The sequence below is a fragment of the Plasmodium sp. gorilla clade G2 genome (assembly GCF_900097015.1).
Source record: "Plasmodium sp. gorilla clade G2 genome assembly, chromosome: 8".
Classification (NCBI taxonomy): domain Eukaryota; phylum Apicomplexa; class Aconoidasida; order Haemosporida; family Plasmodiidae; genus Plasmodium; species Plasmodium adleri (nom. inval.).
This window is the reverse complement of record NC_041700.1, coordinates 1209676-1229916: the sequence shown is the minus strand read 5'-3', so window position 1 is coordinate 1229916 and position 20241 is coordinate 1209676. Positions and strand designations below refer to the sequence as shown.

At 18.6% G+C, this 20241-nt stretch overlaps 2 protein-coding genes across 2 annotated transcripts; both read right to left on the bottom strand.

The window, feature by feature from the left end:
• Positions 1-692: 692 nt before the first annotated feature.
• Positions 693-5843, bottom strand: PADL01_0830800 (cytoadherence linked asexual protein 8; the record flags this gene model as incomplete). The annotated part of the gene is made up of 9 exons (XM_028681659.1): positions 693-2111; positions 2249-3018; positions 3154-3312; positions 3438-3623; positions 3740-3871; positions 4021-4083; positions 4162-4215; positions 4340-4912; positions 5015-5843. The coding sequence occupies 9 exons, from the start codon at positions 5841-5843 to the stop codon at positions 693-695; spliced, it is 4185 nt and encodes a 1394-aa protein (XP_028538015.1).
• A 2185-nt stretch (positions 5844-8028) lies between these two features.
• PADL01_0830700 (Plasmodium exported protein (PHIST), unknown function) lies at positions 8029-9260 on the bottom strand (the record flags this gene model as incomplete). The annotated part of the gene is made up of 2 exons (XM_028681657.1): positions 8029-8832; positions 9066-9260. 2 exons carry the CDS (start codon positions 9258-9260, stop codon positions 8029-8031), a joined length of 999 nt encoding a protein of 332 aa, XP_028538014.1.
• Positions 9261-20241: the final 10981 nt, after the last annotated feature.

Sequence of the window (20241 nt, the reverse complement as noted above, 5' to 3'; positions counted from 1 at the left end):
TTTCATATATCATATATTTAAAAAAATGAACACCTTCCAGATATAATAAATAATCAAAATTTACTTTTCTTTTTTCCAAAATGTAAATATATTATACACATAGAAATATATTTTCTAAAACATAAATTTTAATTCTTTTCTTGGACAAAAACATAAATAAAATTTATTATGCCATATCATTTATTACTTAATATATATATATTAGTAGCTATTATAGGTTTATATTTACTTAATTTTAAAAAATATATATATATGAAATAATTAAATCATATAAAAAAAAAATAGTTTAATTATATATAAAATCAAAATAAAGAAAAAAATTAAAAAATTATACTAAAAAAATAAAACATTAAAAGAAATATATATATATATATATATATATATATATATAAGTGCAGTAATTTTATACGTATATTTTGTAAAATAATGTAAAAAGTTAATTACGCATTTATATATATATTCAAAAAATTAGAAAAATACATTGAATACTAAATATAAAGAAACTATTTTTATGTAAACAAAATATTATACAAATATATAAACAAACACAAAACATTTTAATATAGCAGGAAATCATATATTTTTATTAATTATATAAAACAATGAAGAAATAATATTCATATATAATATTTACAAGAAATAACAAAATAAACCATAAAAATTTAAAAAAAAAAAATAAATATATATATATATTATTCATTTTGCGGTATATTTGTAATCATCAATGCATTATCAGTTAAATTCATATCATCATCACTATTTTCTTCTTCCGACAATTCTCCTGAAGCTTCTTCAGGAAATTTTTTATAATCAATAAATTTCGTAGTTCTATATTTTATTCTTGTTATAGCCTTACTACTTGACGATAAATCCTTCTGGTTGTCTTCATCGGATTCCTCATAAACAGGACACATATTACATCTATCATTTAGAAATTCCTCATTTTTATCACAATCATCAAAAAAAATATAGTCATCCACATATGTCGACATATTAATTTTATGCATATTTTCCATGGCATATCTTCTTAAATTATTCTTAACATTTTCATCATTATCATAAAAATATTCCTTTATTTTATTTTTAGCAGCAATTCTGGCTTCTATTGCCTCGTCAAGATAACCACGTTTTCTTATATTTATATAAGTTTCGTATTCGTATTTTAAAAGGACATCACTTGTATACTCTTTAAGTTTTCTTCTGAAAAGTTCTATAAAGTATTTATTGAATACATTAAAATATCTCTCAAGGAAACGAAAATTACTTATAATATAAAAATTCACGTTTTCGAAATAAGCATACATTTGTGAAAGGTCCATAAAACAAAGAGCATACATGATTATATTAGTAAGCTGCAATATCACGTTCTGTGTAAAACCAAGAACCGATGGTTTTTGAGGATAACCCTTTTTGGATACGTGTTCTGATTGTTCTCTTAAAGAAGCCGAAAAACCTCCAGGAAAATATTTTCCAGAATCAAAATATAAATTAAGAAAAAAATGAAAATATAAAAATATTGGTGCATTATTTTCCCATTTACCAAAAAATTTAAGCCTACTTATACCTTCAAAACCAGCTGTTTCACCTATTCTCCATGTCAGGAAAGTTGTAGTAATAGGAAAAAATTTTCTACCAAGGAATTGATCTACCTTTTTGGAAGAGTAATAATTTGCACTGACTACAGCTTGATATTCACACAGAAGACTTAAATTTTTATAATTTAACATTTCGTACATTTTTGATGCTAACATAAAATAATTTGAAAAAACAAAGGTTTTTCCATATTTTAATTGAGTTATTGGTTTTTTAGCATACGGTGGTAATAAACTGTTAGTCATACTATCCATAATACTTCCATTATATACATATGCAAAAGTAAGGTATGCAGAGACACTTGTTGCTATACCTATTTTACCACTTTTCCCATAAACCTTATCAAGATGATTTGCTTCATTACTTAACATTGTAGAAAATAACATTTGAAACGCAGAAAACATTGTTTTTGAATAAAATCTTGAGGCCATCGAGTTGTGTATTTCTAATTCCCTTTGTTCCAAACTTAACTTAGAATAATTATTTGCAACATTCATAAAAAATATGTTATTTATACTCTGTTAAATGAAAAGAAAAAAAAATTATATAACATATTAATATAACTTATATGTTTTAATAAATAAATATTCAAAATATATAAGTATTACTTTACAAATATTTTACATATATATTAATTCATTTATTTATTTATTACCATTCTATCGTTTCTCCTTTGAGTCTTGTAAGTGTCTTCAATTTTTCTAAAGAGTAAATAAACTGTTTGTAAGAAAGACGTATCGGTAAATATATCTGTGTTAAAATTATAAATTGAAAACAGCTCATCTACAACTTCTTTCAAAATTTCTTTATTTACTTTAAATCCATATATAATACCATATTTATAAAAATTTACAGAATTTCCTAAAATACTATGCACAACATAAAATGTTCTATCCATACCCTTTTTAACTAAAGGAGTTGCTGTTAAATATTTTCTAATATTAACTATATCCGCAAAAAATAAAATATCATCAAAATTCTTTCTATTAAACATATCATATGTATCTCTCATTAGCATTATTTTATTATTTATATTATAAATATTATGATATTTAAATAAATTTTTAACATGCCTTTGTTCAAAATACATTTCATAAGCACATTTAATTATTACTTTTAAAACTTTATTCCATTCATTTATTTTTGGTGGTTCGAACTTCAGATCTAATACTCGATTATGTAATTCTTTTCTTATATATGGATTTCGATAATTTGAAAAATAAAAACCTGCAGGAGAACCATCCATCCATTCTTTAAATTTATGTTCAAGAATTAATGATAAAGGATGTGCACGGGGTAATCCAAAGGGTGCTTCATTAAGGTTATGAAAAAAATCTAATTGTAAAAATGAATTAACATGTACTAAAAATGTGATAGATTTTTTCATCTTCTCTATTGTACTCTTTCGCATTAGTTTCAATAATTCTAAAATAAGCAAAAAAAAAGTCATAACATATATATATATATATATATATATATATATCCCTATATTTTTATATATTATTATTTAAAAAAAAAATAAAACATGTAAAATACATTTAGTAGGATGTTATAACTTACCATCTAATAAATTATTTGGCAGGTGTTTTCTAACATATAATGTATAATATTTCTTTATGTGTGAAGGAAACCAATAACTTGTAGTAACACTTCTATGAAATGAATCTTCATCTTTCAAATTTAAATACAAAGATTCAGCCACATTTTTTCGTGAAATTTCTACATAAAAAAGGCAATATAAATAAATAAAAATGTATACAAAAATATAAGAAAAAATAACATTAAAGAAATATACATAGTAAATTTTTTTTTTTTTTCTTCCTGCATATTTTTTCTCCTATTACCTTGAAAACTTGTAATTCTAAATAAAAATAAGAATGTATACCAATTAACATCATGCGATAAAAAATTACTGTAATCTTGATAAATGTCTAATGTTCTAACTAATGATGTTACTTTTTGGAGTTTAAGACCCCGAGTTACATATATGTAAAACTTTTGTAACATGGAAGGAACATTATCATATTTTACTAATAATAAAAAAAAAAGAATTATAATAATAAATATAATAAACATGTATAATGATGAATAAAATATATATGTTAACACTTATTTATATTAATTTTTTATATGTTATTTATATTACAATTAGCAAATAAGAATGCTCCTTTACACAAATCACACTTTGATACTTCGTTAATAAAATTACTATCTATTGAAGTATTTTTTATGAATGAGGTATATTCATTTTTTTCATCCAAATAGCACTTTTTAATACCTATCAAAATAAAAAATTTTACAACAAAAAATAATAGTATATAAATATATATATATATATATATATATATATATTGATTAAATGAAAAAAATATTTATTATATATTTTAAAAAATAGACAATTAATAAACTAATAAATTTGAGTATTACATTCCACAGAATTATTAAATAGCGTTGGAAGTTCTGTTTCCTCAGTAAATGACATTTCAATAACTGAAAATAAAATAATGAAGAGAAAGTATATAAATTGGATCTTTTTATTTTATTATTATTATTTTCTGTTTCTCTTACTGTTGTAATATCCAGGTAAATAAAGTGATGTTACATAAGCTCTAATATCGTAATCTATAAAAGAAAAAAAAAAGAAATTTACCATAAAATTTAAATAAGCATTTATTAAATTAACACACAATTATAACTATTACTAAATATTTTATTATATATATATATATATTTATTTATTTATTACTTATAAGTCCTGTTAAATTTAATAAGTGAACATATGTAGTTTTTCTAATTCCGTAAGAACTATAACGTTTCATAAAATAGTAAAAATTTAAGTATAAATTGTATGCACTAATATTGTGACTAGTGCCTTGTTGTTCAAAAGTATCTTCCTCATCCTTTTCTTTTTTAAATCTATCGGTATGATATATAATACATTCTTTAGGATCATTACACATATATGAAAAGAATTGATCTTTTATATGTCTGTGCTCCATCATACCATGTAAGTCGAAATCCGTATCTTCCGTAATTTTAATTATTTCTAGTTGATATTTATTAAAAAAATGAATTAAAAATTCTAGTATATTACATTCCATTCTTGTATTCGATCTATCAACTTTCATATACGTTTTTCTACGTTTTTTTTCTGAATAATATACAGCATCCTGATCACACATCATATCAAGTATTTTATACCTATCTGACATATTGAAGTTCAATATTTGTTGCCAACTAAAAAATTTGACAGATTTTAATTCAAAGAATATATTATAATATTTAAGTGCTAATTTCAATATCATAAAATGTCCCAGAGCTGTTAAGAAAAAAAAAAAAAAAAAAAAATTAAATAGATAAAACATATATATATATATATATATATATATGTATATGCTTTGTCTATTTTAAAAAAATTTACCTATAAGATGAGGACCAAGCTGATTAATTAAACCTAATCCATATTGTTTTGATATATTATCTAATTCTTCCATAAATTTTATATTAGTGTTGGTTGTAAAAAAAAAGTCATTTGTACTCATTAGATCTATCTTACTATCTCCAAGAATTAAAGTTTCACCTTTATTTATAATCTCTTTTGATTTTTCAATTTCATCAACAACATTTAAAATATTTTTAAATGCCTCTCGATGGTTATTCAACAAACGCTTTTTTTCTGATTGATCTACATTATTCTTAAATACTTCATTTAATTCTTCTAGTGCAGTTTTTAAATTATTTTTTTGTTTATAAGAATTTAATGGTATAAGCATTAATTTTATTGTTTTTAATGTTCTTACAATAAGTAATTTTTTTTTAATTAAATCAGAAATATTTGCAGTATAAGATTCTATTAATTGTTCCTTTAATAAATGTTCATATTTTGCAATATCATAAAAACTTGATTGTATAGTTGGTATGATATACATGTCATCATCTGCATCATTTATGCTTTTTTTTTTAAATTTAGATATATCCAAATATGTTTCGGTTTCATGTTTTACTAGAGGGAATTTTAATATATCATTTTCTAACGAATCTAATATAAGTCTTTCTTGTATCGTTAAATTCTTATGTAGTTCATCATTTCCAATCATAGATTTTAATTGATATATATTGTCATTGAGATTTTTATCTTCATTTAAATTTTCATTCACATTTTTACTCTCATTAATGGAACAAATTACCTTCTTTTTTAGAAATAGAAAGAAAAATATTAAAAAAACTACTACCTTAAAATATGATATCATTATTTACTATTACATGTTTCCTGCATGTACATTTCATACGAATGTATCATATTAATACGTACATTATTATTATAAAAAGATAACCACAAAAAATACAGTAAATATGACAACCATAAAAAAAAAAAATAAAATAATAATTAAATTTTTACAAAAAGGTGTACACAAAATATACATATATTTTATACATATATTAAAAATATCTTTTGAAATTTTTTTTTTTTTTCTGTCTATTTGTATTTTACAATTTTTTCCCTTTTTTTTTAAATCATATTTATTTTATAAAAAATAAATATATTATATATATAATATTTTTTACGTATATTTTAATATTTTTTTTTTTACTATTCATTTTTTAATCATTATGCATATTTTTGCATAATTTTTATCTGCTAAAAAGAACATTTATATATGAATAATTTGGTTAAAAGAATGGAAAAAAATAAAATTTTTAATACTTATATAACACATTTAATATATATATATATATATATATGTATATTTTTAAAATATGTTATTTTAATTTACATAGTATTTCCTAAATTTTTATAGACAAAAATTCATATAAAAAATATATAATATGCATATAAGATACAAAAGTAAATATTATATACACATATATATTTTTATTTTTAATAAAAAAAAAAATAATTACACTTTTTTACATATATATTAAATGTGCACTGAAATATGCCTATAAAAAGGCTATTATTATACTGATTCTAAATGTAGTTAAAATAATTCAAATATAAATAAATATTGTTTATTAAGGTAAAAATAAATATTATTTAAATGAAATTAATTCAAAGTATTTATATTTTTTAAAATTCATAATTTTAATTCATATAAAATTTAATTTTTCTTTTTTCAAAAAAGGAATTGTTATATATATTATATTTGCCTATTTTTTTTGATACATTATATTTAAATATATTATTTTATTATATATATATATATATATATATATATTTTTTTTTTTTTTTTTATAGTATTATATAATATATTAATAAAAACCTTAAAGATAACTCATTATAATATAACCATATTAACATTAAATTAATTCTATTTAAATTAAAGATAGAAAAAAAAAAAAAAAAAAAACGTATGACCTATTTTTAATCTATATTATATTAGGTTTATTCTTTTTTCTCTTAATGTTTAAATAAATATAAACTATATGTGTCTAGTTCTCATAATTAATATAATATTTACATGGCATATAATATAATATTAAAAACATAATAATAAATGTATTATAAAATTAAATAAAAAAAAATCTTTTTAAATATCCTATAGAATATTGACTAAATATAATATATGTATTTGAATTAACAAAATATATTGCGATTTTATTATTATATAATATATAGTTCATGTTATTCATAAAATACAGTTGAATTATGATTTCACAACATATATATATATCTACATTTTTTTTACGTTTTATTTTTTTTATAATTTCAAAAAAAAAACCACATCTTTAAGCTATGAAAAAGGAAAATATATATAAAAAAAAAATCTTCTATAAATTTCTGATGAACACAATGTCATTTAAATAAAAATATTTTTATTCATAAATTCATATTAAAAAGAAATAATTAATGAAGTAAAAATAAAATAAAGGTTAATAATTATTAATAAGTTTTATGTTCTTTGTGAATTTCACAAAGAAAAAAAAAAAAAAAAAAAAAACATCATTTAAAAAAAGGGAACTCCATACATTTAAATAATTTATAATTAATTTTAATTCAATTTAGAAAATTATAAAAATATAAATCCAAAAAAAATTAAATAATAAAAGAAACATTAATGAATGTAAAATATGTGCATATATAAAGCATCAACATTATATATATATATATATGTTCTTTTTTCCTATTTTCACATTTTGGATTAATATATAAATAAAAAAAAATATATATTAAAAGTAAATACGGATAACAAAAAAAAAAAAAAAAAAAAATAAATAAAAAATAAATAAAATATAATATAATATAATATAATATAATATAATATAATATAAAAAATAATGTATTAATAACAGTTAGTATATTATTTAATTTTAATTTCTTCTATTAATCTATCTTATTTTACAGACATATTATGCTTCTTTAAATATAATGACTCTTTTCATTTTTATGCTTATATATATATATATATATATATATTTTTATATATTTATATATATTCATTTAAATATAAAATCATTAAATTTTACTTTAGTTGGACCTTCATTTACTAATTGAAATATATGTTTATAACTACCATGTATATAATTTATTAACTTTTCTAAATCATCTATAAATGTATGAATGAAATTTTTTATTTCATCAATTGACTCACATTTATGTATTAAAAGTTTAAAATTACTACTATAGGTCATTTTTTGTTCCATTATTCTTTCATCAAATTCATCTAAAAATTTTTCCATTAAACCACTTTTACTAATACGATAGGATTGTTCATCATGTAAAGTTTCATATTTCTTCTTATATTCTTGTATATATACATTTAGATCATTTAATTTTTCATTTAATATATCGCTTATTAAACCTTGAGCATGTCTCCATATATTATTAAGGTTTCTTCTTCCAGGTACCTTTTTTAATGAATTAAGAACATAAAATAATTCTTCTTTCGTTAATTGTTTTGTCAAATCATTATAATTTAAGTATGTTTTTTTCTTAATTTTTTTACTTAATACATTTCCAGAATCATTACTAACATTACTTATATTATTATTAACATTATTAGTACTGTTATTATTCTTATTATCATTATTATTGTTTTGTGAAAACTCTTCATCATCTTCACTTGGTTGTTTATTTATATTTGAATTGTTATTATTTGATTCGTCTTTTTCATCATTCTTTTCATACGTTTTCTCACCATGATTTAAAGAAGGGAAATTTTCCACTTGTACATCAGATAAATTTCTTGAACTTATATTATTCATTTGTAAAACAGATGTGTTATTCTCACCATGTTTATTCTATAAAAATATTAAAAATATAAATAAATGTCATATATGACTTTTCAAAAAAAAAAAAAAAAAAAAAAAAAAAAAAAAAAATTGCATATATACAGATCAACTAACTATATAATTAATATAAACATATACATATATATATATATATATATATATATATATATATTGGGAGATATGTAAATAAAAATAATACTACTAAAATAAACCATTATATATATTAATTTTTTTTAACTCACTCTGAATTGTACATATAATGCTGCTATTAAACATAATGTTAAACATAAATTTCTAAAAGAACCTAAATAGTTCCATGATGTCTTTTTTTTATATCCTTTATTGTCACTAATTATATTATTTTGCTCTGTATTTGATAAACTTTTACTAATTCCATTTTTATGGTCTTGCGAGTTAAATTTTGTAAATAAGGTCATTTTTAAAATATTAATATATTCCAAATATTTTTATAAATGTTATCTATAAAAACTGTTATTTTATATTTATTTAATTTATATTATTTTAATTTATTATTTTATTTTATTTTTTTTTATTTTTTTATTTTTTTATTTTTTTTTTTTTCTTTGGGGGTTTGCAATAAATAGAATATTATATTTTTAAGTTAATTTTATAAGGATTCCCCCAAACTATACATATTAAAATAATAAAAATATATAAATATATAACATACATAAAAATATATAAAGATACACTTTTATATATTATATTTAAAATAAAAATAACAACGTATAAACAAAAAATTATACATATATATATATATTTATATATATATATATATATATATATCAAATCATATACATTAAAATTACTGTTCTTTTATATTTTATAAAAATATATAAATAGGTATTTTTGCTTAATATTCTCACTACACTAAGAACAAATGTATTTTTTTGTAAATTTTTTTTTTTTTTTTTTAATAAAAAAACTGGGAAGTAGTAATTAATATTTCAAAAAATAATAGAAATATTTTAGAAAGTAGTATAAAAATAAATTTAAAAAATAAAAAAATAATATAGAATTTTTTTTTTTTTTTTATATTAAATTGTAATATAATATATATTGTATATATTTATATTTATAAATATTTATATAAACACATAATAAATATTACAAAAATATGATGCGTTTTTCCTTGAATAAATATATATAATAGGTTTACTAATTTATTTCATATTGTATATAAAAAAATTTCCTTCTTCTTTATTATATTTTTTTAATTGAAAATAGAAAAAAAAATAGTATTTATATTCTTCCTTAAATGAATTAAATTATATATATTATGGATTGATTTTATATATAAATCTAAAAGAGAGAAAAAATATATATAAAAAATTAAAAAAAAAAAGATAGATTTCTTTTTATAAATAAAAATATAAATAAGAATTTCATATGAATATATTATATGATATATAAATTATAATTAATTATAATAATATATTTTATTAAATTAAGTTATTATTAAAAAAAAAAAATTATAATCTTTTTTTATTTATTTTATTATAAATAATTTTCTCTCTTAATTTTTTTTTTTTTTTTAAATAAGTTTATTTAAAAACAATATTTAATTATATATATAAATAATAATATATTTTATTTTAATATATATGTATATAAATAATTCTTTAAAGAAAAAACTACGTGTTAGGTTAATTTAAAATAAATAAAATATATTATATAAGTAAAAACAATGTTCTTCATCATTATAGAAAAACCCCTTAAAAAAAAATAATAATAAAATAAAATACTATTCTTTTATATATTTTAATTTTTAATTATTTAAATATAGATTTTTGAAATGCATATTTTTAAAAAATTAAAATTTTTCAAGAACAAATCATATTAAAATATTTATATAAAAAAGCATATATATGTTTAAAAAAATATCCTAAAAAATACATTTTATATAATATAATTAAATAATATAACAGAACAAAAATATATCGTTTATAATATTTTATATAAATTTTATGTTTATATATTTTTCTTTTTTTTTTTAAGGTAAAAATAATTTTTAATAAAAAATATAAAAAGATTTAAAAAGGAATATCAAATGAATAAAAAGTATGTATTACAAAATAAATAAATAAATAAATATATATATATATATATATATATATATATATATATATATTTTTATATTATCATAATATAATTTCTTTTTTATCAAAAGATATATCTTTTTTTTTTTTTTGTTTTTTTACTAAAAATAAATTCCCATGTTAATTAACGAAGGAAAAAGAAAAAAAACAGGTTATGTGGTTATATAAAATATATTATATATAAAATAAAAAATTTTATTATATTATAGAAATATTAAATAATTATTTGAGGTTAATATTTCAATTGCTAAATAACAAGAACATAATTTTTAGAATTATTTATAAATATTATATCCAATTTACATCATACATCAATTTTTTTTTTTTTCTTTTTTTTTATGTCAACAAAATTTTCAATAACAACTTTATAAAGTTTTCTAAAACTTTAAAAATATAGTCTGTTTATTATTATACAATATAATTATTATATATTTTATATTAAAAAAATGATACATATATATTTGTCATGTTTTATAAAAAAGGTAATATATTTTTTAAATAAAATATATACTATACCTAATTCTTATTTATTCATAATTTTTTGTTATCTTAATTTTGTTAATTCAATCTAATGTAATTAAAGTAAAACAAAAACGAAAATGAATAAATGTCACTTATATATATGTAACTGTAAATTGTTATTTTATTGTCCTAATATAAAAAAATAAATATGAATAAGTATTATATTTACTAAAATTTTGAACGTTAAATATCATCATTTATTTTTAAAATACTTCTTTATAACCAAATCGATATAAATAATAAGACAATATATTTTTTTTTAATTAGCAAATCATTTATTAATGCATATATTATATATATATATATATATATATGTGTACCCTTCAAAAAGTTTTTAACTTTAAATATATTGTAATAATATATTTATAAAATCATAACAATTATATAATATATATATATTAAATTCCCATGTTATTTTATAATATAAATAAACGCATAAAAATATATATATTATTCTTAATAGTAATATATAAAAATATTATAGTTCTAAAAAAATATATATAATATTCATTTTAACAAAAATATCTAAAATTATTATAATTCACTCGTTTTAGTGAATTTATATTTAATCAATTTTTATTAAAACAGAAAAAAAAAAAAAAAAATTGTAAATTATATAAATAAGAAAAATATATAAAAAAAATATACTATAATTTTATATAAGTTCAATCTAATATAATTAATATGAAATTTTTCATAATATAGGAAAATATAAAAATAACTAATATAGGAAAATATAAAAATAACTAAAAGTACGATATATTAATAAATACAAGGTTATTCCAAAAATATAAAAATATATAATAATGTTAAAATTCATTTCTTTTTTTTTTCACAAATATATATATATATATATATATATATATATATATTTATATATATATATATATATATATATAAAATTATCAATTTCATTTTCCAAATATTATGAACATCATTTTATAGATCAAAATTTACTATATAATGCCTCGATTTAGTTCAATAAACTCATTGCCCTATATTTGTTACAGAAAATTATTATTTTTACACTTTTTATGAAATCCAAAAAAAGGATTATAATAATATAGGTGAATAAATAAATCGTATAATTAAATATATTTTCCATAAACCAATGATTAATAATCTAAAGATTTTATTACAAAAAATTGCTTAGATTTTTCTCAATAAACACTTATAATAAGTATTTTCTAAATTAAAATAGGTACTTATATTTAAAATAATAATTATTATTATAACATAATAAAATTAAAACAATAAATATAATAATAGAATATTCACAAAATGTGTTTGCATATAATAATTAAACGTATATATATAATTATAATAATAATAAAAAAAATTCTAAAATATTTTCAATTAATATTTTAATATTAGCCATATAAAATTGTTAAGTTATTTGATCCTACTTAATAATATGTAATTTCCTAATTATCAATTTATTATTAAAAAAATTTTAATAATCTGTAAGTTACACATACATTATATATTACATTCTCTTTTATTTTTTTTATTAAGCAATAATTTCTTCTTCATATTAATTTTATATACATATATAATGTATGTAATATAATATTATGAACATTATGAAATTTTTTAATATATTTCCAAATTAAATATAATAATATATAATACCGACATAATTATTTATACATTTACAATTCTATACATGTATATAGACCCAGATAAGGAATGATATTAATTTATTTCATATTTAAAATTATTTTTCTTTTTGTATTTTTTTTTTTCCAAAATAAAAAATAATATAAGCTATATTTTATATTACAATAATTTAAAATACACCAAATTATGCTCATTATTTTTGTGAATTAAATATTCGATTAATATAATATATGAATTTTATTTAATTAATATATATTACTAAAAATGTCTATTCATATATATTTTATATTAATACAAAAATCTATTTACAAGTTATTTTCTTCATAAATAAATATATAATTTATAAATTGTATTTTATTATAATTTATATTATAATAAATTTTTAAAATAATAATGTTAATCTATACCTAAATGAATAAATATATATATATATCAGCAAACCATAAGTTAAATTATTATATGAAATATTTCAATATATGATTTTAATAATAGGCCTTAGGTTTATAAAACTAATAAGATATATATATATATATATATATATATATATATATATATATATATATGCAATTTATATTAATTTATAGCTTTTTTTTTTTTTTTTTTCTTTGTTCTTTTTACATAGACTTATATATATATATATATAGTAAAATCTTATACATTTATAAAATTCTATTATATATAGAATATAATTATATTCTTGCATCACACTATATAAACTATCATTAATTGAACTTAATATATATAAGTGTATATTAATTTTAATTAAAAGACATTTTAATAAATTATTTATAATAGACTTATTATAAACAAATATAATGTATAATTATAAAATTAAAAAATGCATCTTTTTATTTTTAAGTGTGTAATTATTAGCTTTAGTAATTATATTTAACATAATCTTAATAAAAGCATGAAATATTTATTACTAATTATTTTTTTTTTATACTTTAATCATTAATATGAAATTGCACGAACCTAAAAGATGTATGTTCTTCTAGAACATAATAATAAATTTATATATATTTTATCCATATAAATTAAAAAATATTAATATAAAGATATACTTCAAAAAAAAATTAAATTAAATTAAATTAAACAATGCATTTTGTATTATATTATTTACCTCAATTATAAATACCTATAATATATTAATATATTGTAATCTTTTTTAAGCATATATATTGAATATACCATAAAAAAATGTTGCTTTTATATACATGATATATATATTATTTGTTTTTTTGTTTTTTCGTTATATTATTTAATAGAGCTACTCAAAAGGTAACCGATACAGTATAAATTGGAAGTAAATATAGGTAAGCTATGATAAATAGACAAATAGCGTAGTGAGAGGTTTATACAAGCGTTTCCTGACAAAATAAAAAAGAAACATGTTGAAGTTTTTCCATTCTATTTCATGTTAGGGTGATAATGGAAGTATGACAGATTTTCAACGGGTAGGTGCAGTATATAACAGAAGTAAAAAACCTACATTGCAAAAATATTAGCCTATGGGAAGGGACAGTACATTGCGACTATTGTAAGATTTTGAACATTCCGTCAATTAGTATATTATTATTTATGAATGATCGAGTGCCAAGAATAATAGGAGGTACTTATAAAAATTAATATTAAATTAAAAAAAAAAAAATTTAAAATAGAATGAAGTAATAAGAAATAACTTATATATATACTGCACCATATATGTATGTAATATTAAAGAGTTGATACACTTTTTCGTATTTTATTATGTTGAATTATTTATAATTTTAATTTTGGTTATTACAATGTGTATATTATAAAAAAAGGAAAAAACGAAATGGTTAAATGTTAGAGAAGAAATCATAAGTAATGAATAGCGAGTATAGGTTAAAATTAGAACCATGAAAAAAAAAAGAATAGTTTGTACAAAATGTGTAATTATAGGGGGTAGTAATATATAGTATAGTAACATAATTTATTGGATTTTATTGAGTGATTACAATTGTTGTATATACTTGGTAGTGATATTAACGGATGAACTCAATATTTTAAAGTATATGTTTTAATTTTTATATGCGTTTATTTATTTCCGTGATATTAAATATATTATGTTGCGCAGAATGCTGGTTGAGTGTATCGAGAGTGATAAATGTATATCTTGATTATATATTTCTTGACATGCAGGTGTCCTTTTGTAGTATTGGTTGGGAATCATTTTGGGTGGTATTTCATGTTTTTTTTGCCAGGTGGGAATTAGTATTAATATTGTTAAATCATTCCTGGAAGTATTATGCTTTTTGCTTTGAATAGGCAGAGTAAGTACTAGATAGGTGATATAGGGTATAGTTTATTATGTGAAGTAATCTTTTGTTAGGCAATACTAAGACATGAATATGATTATATAAAGAGAGTTTTCTATTGTATTTTACTAGTTATACTTGAAGTATGTTAAAGAAGTATAACAATGATAATATATGGTATAGTATATGGTTATATAGTTTTTTCAATATATGTGGGTTGTATAATATATTGACCAACCGGTGAAAATGGGCATCGCAGTAGTGAGGAGAGTAGTCGTTGAGGCATGGGTTGATATACTAAAAACAATTATTTGAATTTTAAGGTGATCCTTGGCGACCTGTCAGAAGAAACGGAAACAGATTACAATAAGACAGACAATAAATAAAAATCTGGTACCTTAAATGGGTTTGTGCTATAAGAATTATTACCCCGTTGGCATTTTTCTGTGAAAGGAGGCCCGGTGGGGGATGACGTAGGGGTCAAAAGGAAAATGAAGAAAGTGGTGGAGCATAATAAGAATAATTGTAAACAATCAATAAAAGGGGTTCGGGGGTGGTGTAGGTAAGCTGTCAATCTTCTTAAATAACATTTTTTGCTTTTAAGCAGTATTTCAACTTATGAAAAACGTGGAAATACTTATTGCAGTGGGGTAACGACAGCTAAGATGTCGTATTCTATCGGGGGTAAGAGGGCCATAGGGGTATGTATATTATATGGTGTAAGCGTACGTCTACTTTTGCAACGTATTTTAGCCGTAAGTTAATTTAGATTGAACCCATTCCCCAAATTTGATACAATGTCTCAATAAGAAAACTATACACGAGTAGTATATATGTTATGTTAAAAATTGAAGAAGTACTCGAATATAAGAACTTTTCAAAAAGGATTAGAGTTATAAAAAAGATAAGACGGTAAATAAGTGTATATTTTATTTCCGAACTGATACTCACGACTTAAGCAGACATTAAGGATATGTAACCTCACAGTTTTATGATTTGTAGTAAAAAGACGTCTTGAGGTTTGTAATCGTGTGATTGATAATGGCGACAACTCAGCTTAGATCATTAGGATATATTATATAAAAAATATGTGGTGAAATATGACTTTAGTTTTTTCGTTCGATACACAAGTATTACAAAAAACGGGAAATAAGCAGGTATAACAGTATAAATTTATTTTTGTTTGTTAGTCATTTACTTTAAAAAACCAGCGGTAATGTTTGAGGATATTACACGAAATTTGTATTGTATCTGGGTTATATTGTTATTTTGAAAGAACACTAATGAAAGAAGCGCTGGGTGATGGTATAGGTAAATATAAGCGTACCTTCCGTAGTAAAATTAGGAAGATTACAGATAATGTTTTAAACATGACATTGTTACCAAGGTAAATTATTTAGACAAATAAATAGAGGAGAATATAGTATATATATAGATATATATATATAGTATATATATATTATATAATCATAATGCTATTAATATTTAAGTGTATAATAGAATCCAAATAAATAATAGTAAGAAGTATAAAATGGACCTTATTTTATATTTTTTTGTTTTTTAATTTTTTTTTTTTTTTTTTTTTTTTTTTTTTTTTTTTTTTTTTTTTAATGGAACATATTTGATGGAGTTTATATTATTTCTATATGTTACAATATCCTAATTTATAATATAATATTAAATTATACGTTGGATATTGTGTTTAAAACATTATAAAAAAAATATTAAACATTATTGAAAAGTAGTTATGGTATATATATATAAAATATATATTAGATTAAATAGAGAAAGTGGAGTATGACCAATATAAAACCATATCATATTAGAAGTAAAATACAGTTAATATATATAACACTTTTAGTGTTTAGATATTGAAGTGTATTATGAGTATTATCTATCTTATTATTATTTTTAAAGAAAAATTATTCATTATTTGAAAAATATATAAAATCATATGCATTCAAACCAGAAGAAGAGTAATAACGTATACATGTTATTTTTTGAAATTAAAATGAATATATCCATATTGGACTATTTATTAGTATATATATATAGTATATGTTTTATTTTTCAACTATTAAGAATTTATTGAAACATTGAAAAAACAGAAAACAAAGAAAACACATATATTTCTTTCTTCTTATGTGTACATCATACTATTTGTTCTGCATAATAAGTACAGATATTATTCTTTTGGGTTAATATATGTAGGTCATTGATTTATTAATTATATTCAAATAGCAATAAATGATGATAAAATATATGTTACATTTTACAATATCGTCAAAATATTGAATATAGTATGTTATTGGTAGATGTGTAATATTCATATTGAGAAAGGTTGTATAAGATATTATAGTCCTTTATATTATTTATATAGACATTTTTATGATGCTTTAATATATTATAATAATTAGAATATATGCCATAAAAATGGAGTAGCCATAAAATTATGCTGATATAATTATAAACACCGCTAATAAATAACATAACACATCAAAATATTTTAGTTGATTATAAATTGATAATTTTGTTATCAAATTTATTTATTTATTTTTTTAATTATTTATTTATATATATATAACATAATATATAGTTGAAAATTTTCCATGAATTGCTTACTATATAATTCTTTTCGTTTTTTTTTTATTTGTTCAAGTTTGAGTCCTACAAAAAAAAAAAAAAAAAAAAAAAAAAAAACGTTTTTAAACCTATAATAAATTTAGTATCAAGTGTTGTTAAATTAGTTAAATACATTAAAGTTGAATTAATTATGTGTTATATTTTAAAGAATGACAATTTACTTCTATATTTTAATAATGGTATTTATAATATAACAAATATTTAGGTGTGCAGAATGCACATAATAAAATCTTAAGTAGTTTATTTATTGTATACAAAATGTTTCATTTTTTTATATAAAACATACTTTATAAAATTTGATTATTTGTTTAAAAAATTATACATAAAATTAACAAATGAGAAATGATATAAAAGAAATATATATGATTGAAATAAGGATAGAATTAAAATATATAGAAAGTATGTAATTAATAACATTATGCATATTGAATGTATTAAAATTATACATAAGATGAATAATATATTATATATATATATATGTGTTAAATATTTTATTCTTTTAATGTATATTATTTTATTTTTTATATTGATTTTTATTTATTTTTGATTTTATTTTATTTTGTCTATTACTTCTTATAGCAACTCTCTTTGTTCAGTTGTTTTCAATTTTATTTTTTTTTTTTTTTTGTTCTTCTGTGCTTTTAAGTCTTTCCAGTTTCTTTAATTTTCGTCTTTGCTATGTTCCTTTGCTGTATCGAATCCCTATAAAGTTCTCTTTCGGGGTATTGTAAATAATAAGTAGATCATCTCTGCTAAATGTTCCAAATCCAACTAATAGTACAAATAACATGGTTCTTTGGATGTATATTTTCGATATCCTTTTCAATTTCTTATATAGACTTTTAAGTTGGGATATCCTGGGCTTCTTTTCCACAAATAATAAGTATACGGAATTCTTTGAATAGTATTTATTCACATTGTTCTGTAAGCTTCATGGGAATCTATTATTTCATCTGACCGTAAGTTTTTTTTTCATGGATATATGTGGGGTAGCCTACTGTTTAAATATCAGTATAAATTTTTCTATTAATTGTTGATATTTAAGTGAGCAGTTTGTTCTCGCTATTGTTTAATTTTATGATTAACTAGGTTTTAGTACATCGTTAGTTTATGTGATCTACTGATTTTTTTTTTCTTCATCCTCATTTCTTAAGGGAAGTTGGTTTTATGAGGTATCGGTTCAAATTGGACAGTACCATCTTCATCAGTGATCATTTGAGAGCTTTGAGAATTAGATTGACAGTTTTATTATGTACTTTATGCATATTCTATTGGTATTTATCGTTTCCATAGTTTTTATTATTTTTGTAATGATGATTTATTATTTTGATAAGGTTTATTTTGTCCGTTTCATCTTCATCTTCTTCATCATCTTCATTTTGTATCTTCATAATATTTAACATATAAACATATAAATTTATTTTTTTACATATTATAAATTATAAATTACATATATTTGTTTTAACAAACAAATAATAAAACATAGTTTTCCTTTATTTCCTAATAATATATATATATATTCCATTTTTTCTTTTTTCTTTTTTTTTACTTTACATTACTTATTTAGATAAATATTTCATATTTTTCTTAATATTAATATCGTATATCAGTGTGAATAAAATAAAGGAATATATAAATATTTATATATATAATATTTTATTTAACATATCTTTTATTATTTATATCAGAAAATTTTTACACCAATAAAAATATATATATATATATATATATATATATATATATATATGTTTGTATTACCATTTAATCAAACTCATTTATTACAAATACAAAGATTAAGTAAAAAGATAATATATGGTTATATTTAGCCTATTACACAACATGTGTTAACATATTCTATACATTCTTAATATATTATATTTATAAATAACCTTATACAGTTTTATAAATCTCTATCATATCTACAATAATATATACATTTTCTAAATAGAGAACATTTCTCTTAAGGTATATATTTATTCGATATATAATATAAAAATACTTATATCAATGTTTTTATTTTTAATAAAATAATATTTTAAAAATATACTTCCTTGATTCTAAGACATGTTTTTAATAAATACGTAATTTAAAAAATAAATGGTGTAAAAAAAAAAAATTAAATAAATAAATATTAAACCAGTTGCATATTTTATATTCGAGTTATATTAAATTTTATATAAATTACATAAAAACACAATAATTATTAAAACAAAAAATATTTTAATTATTAA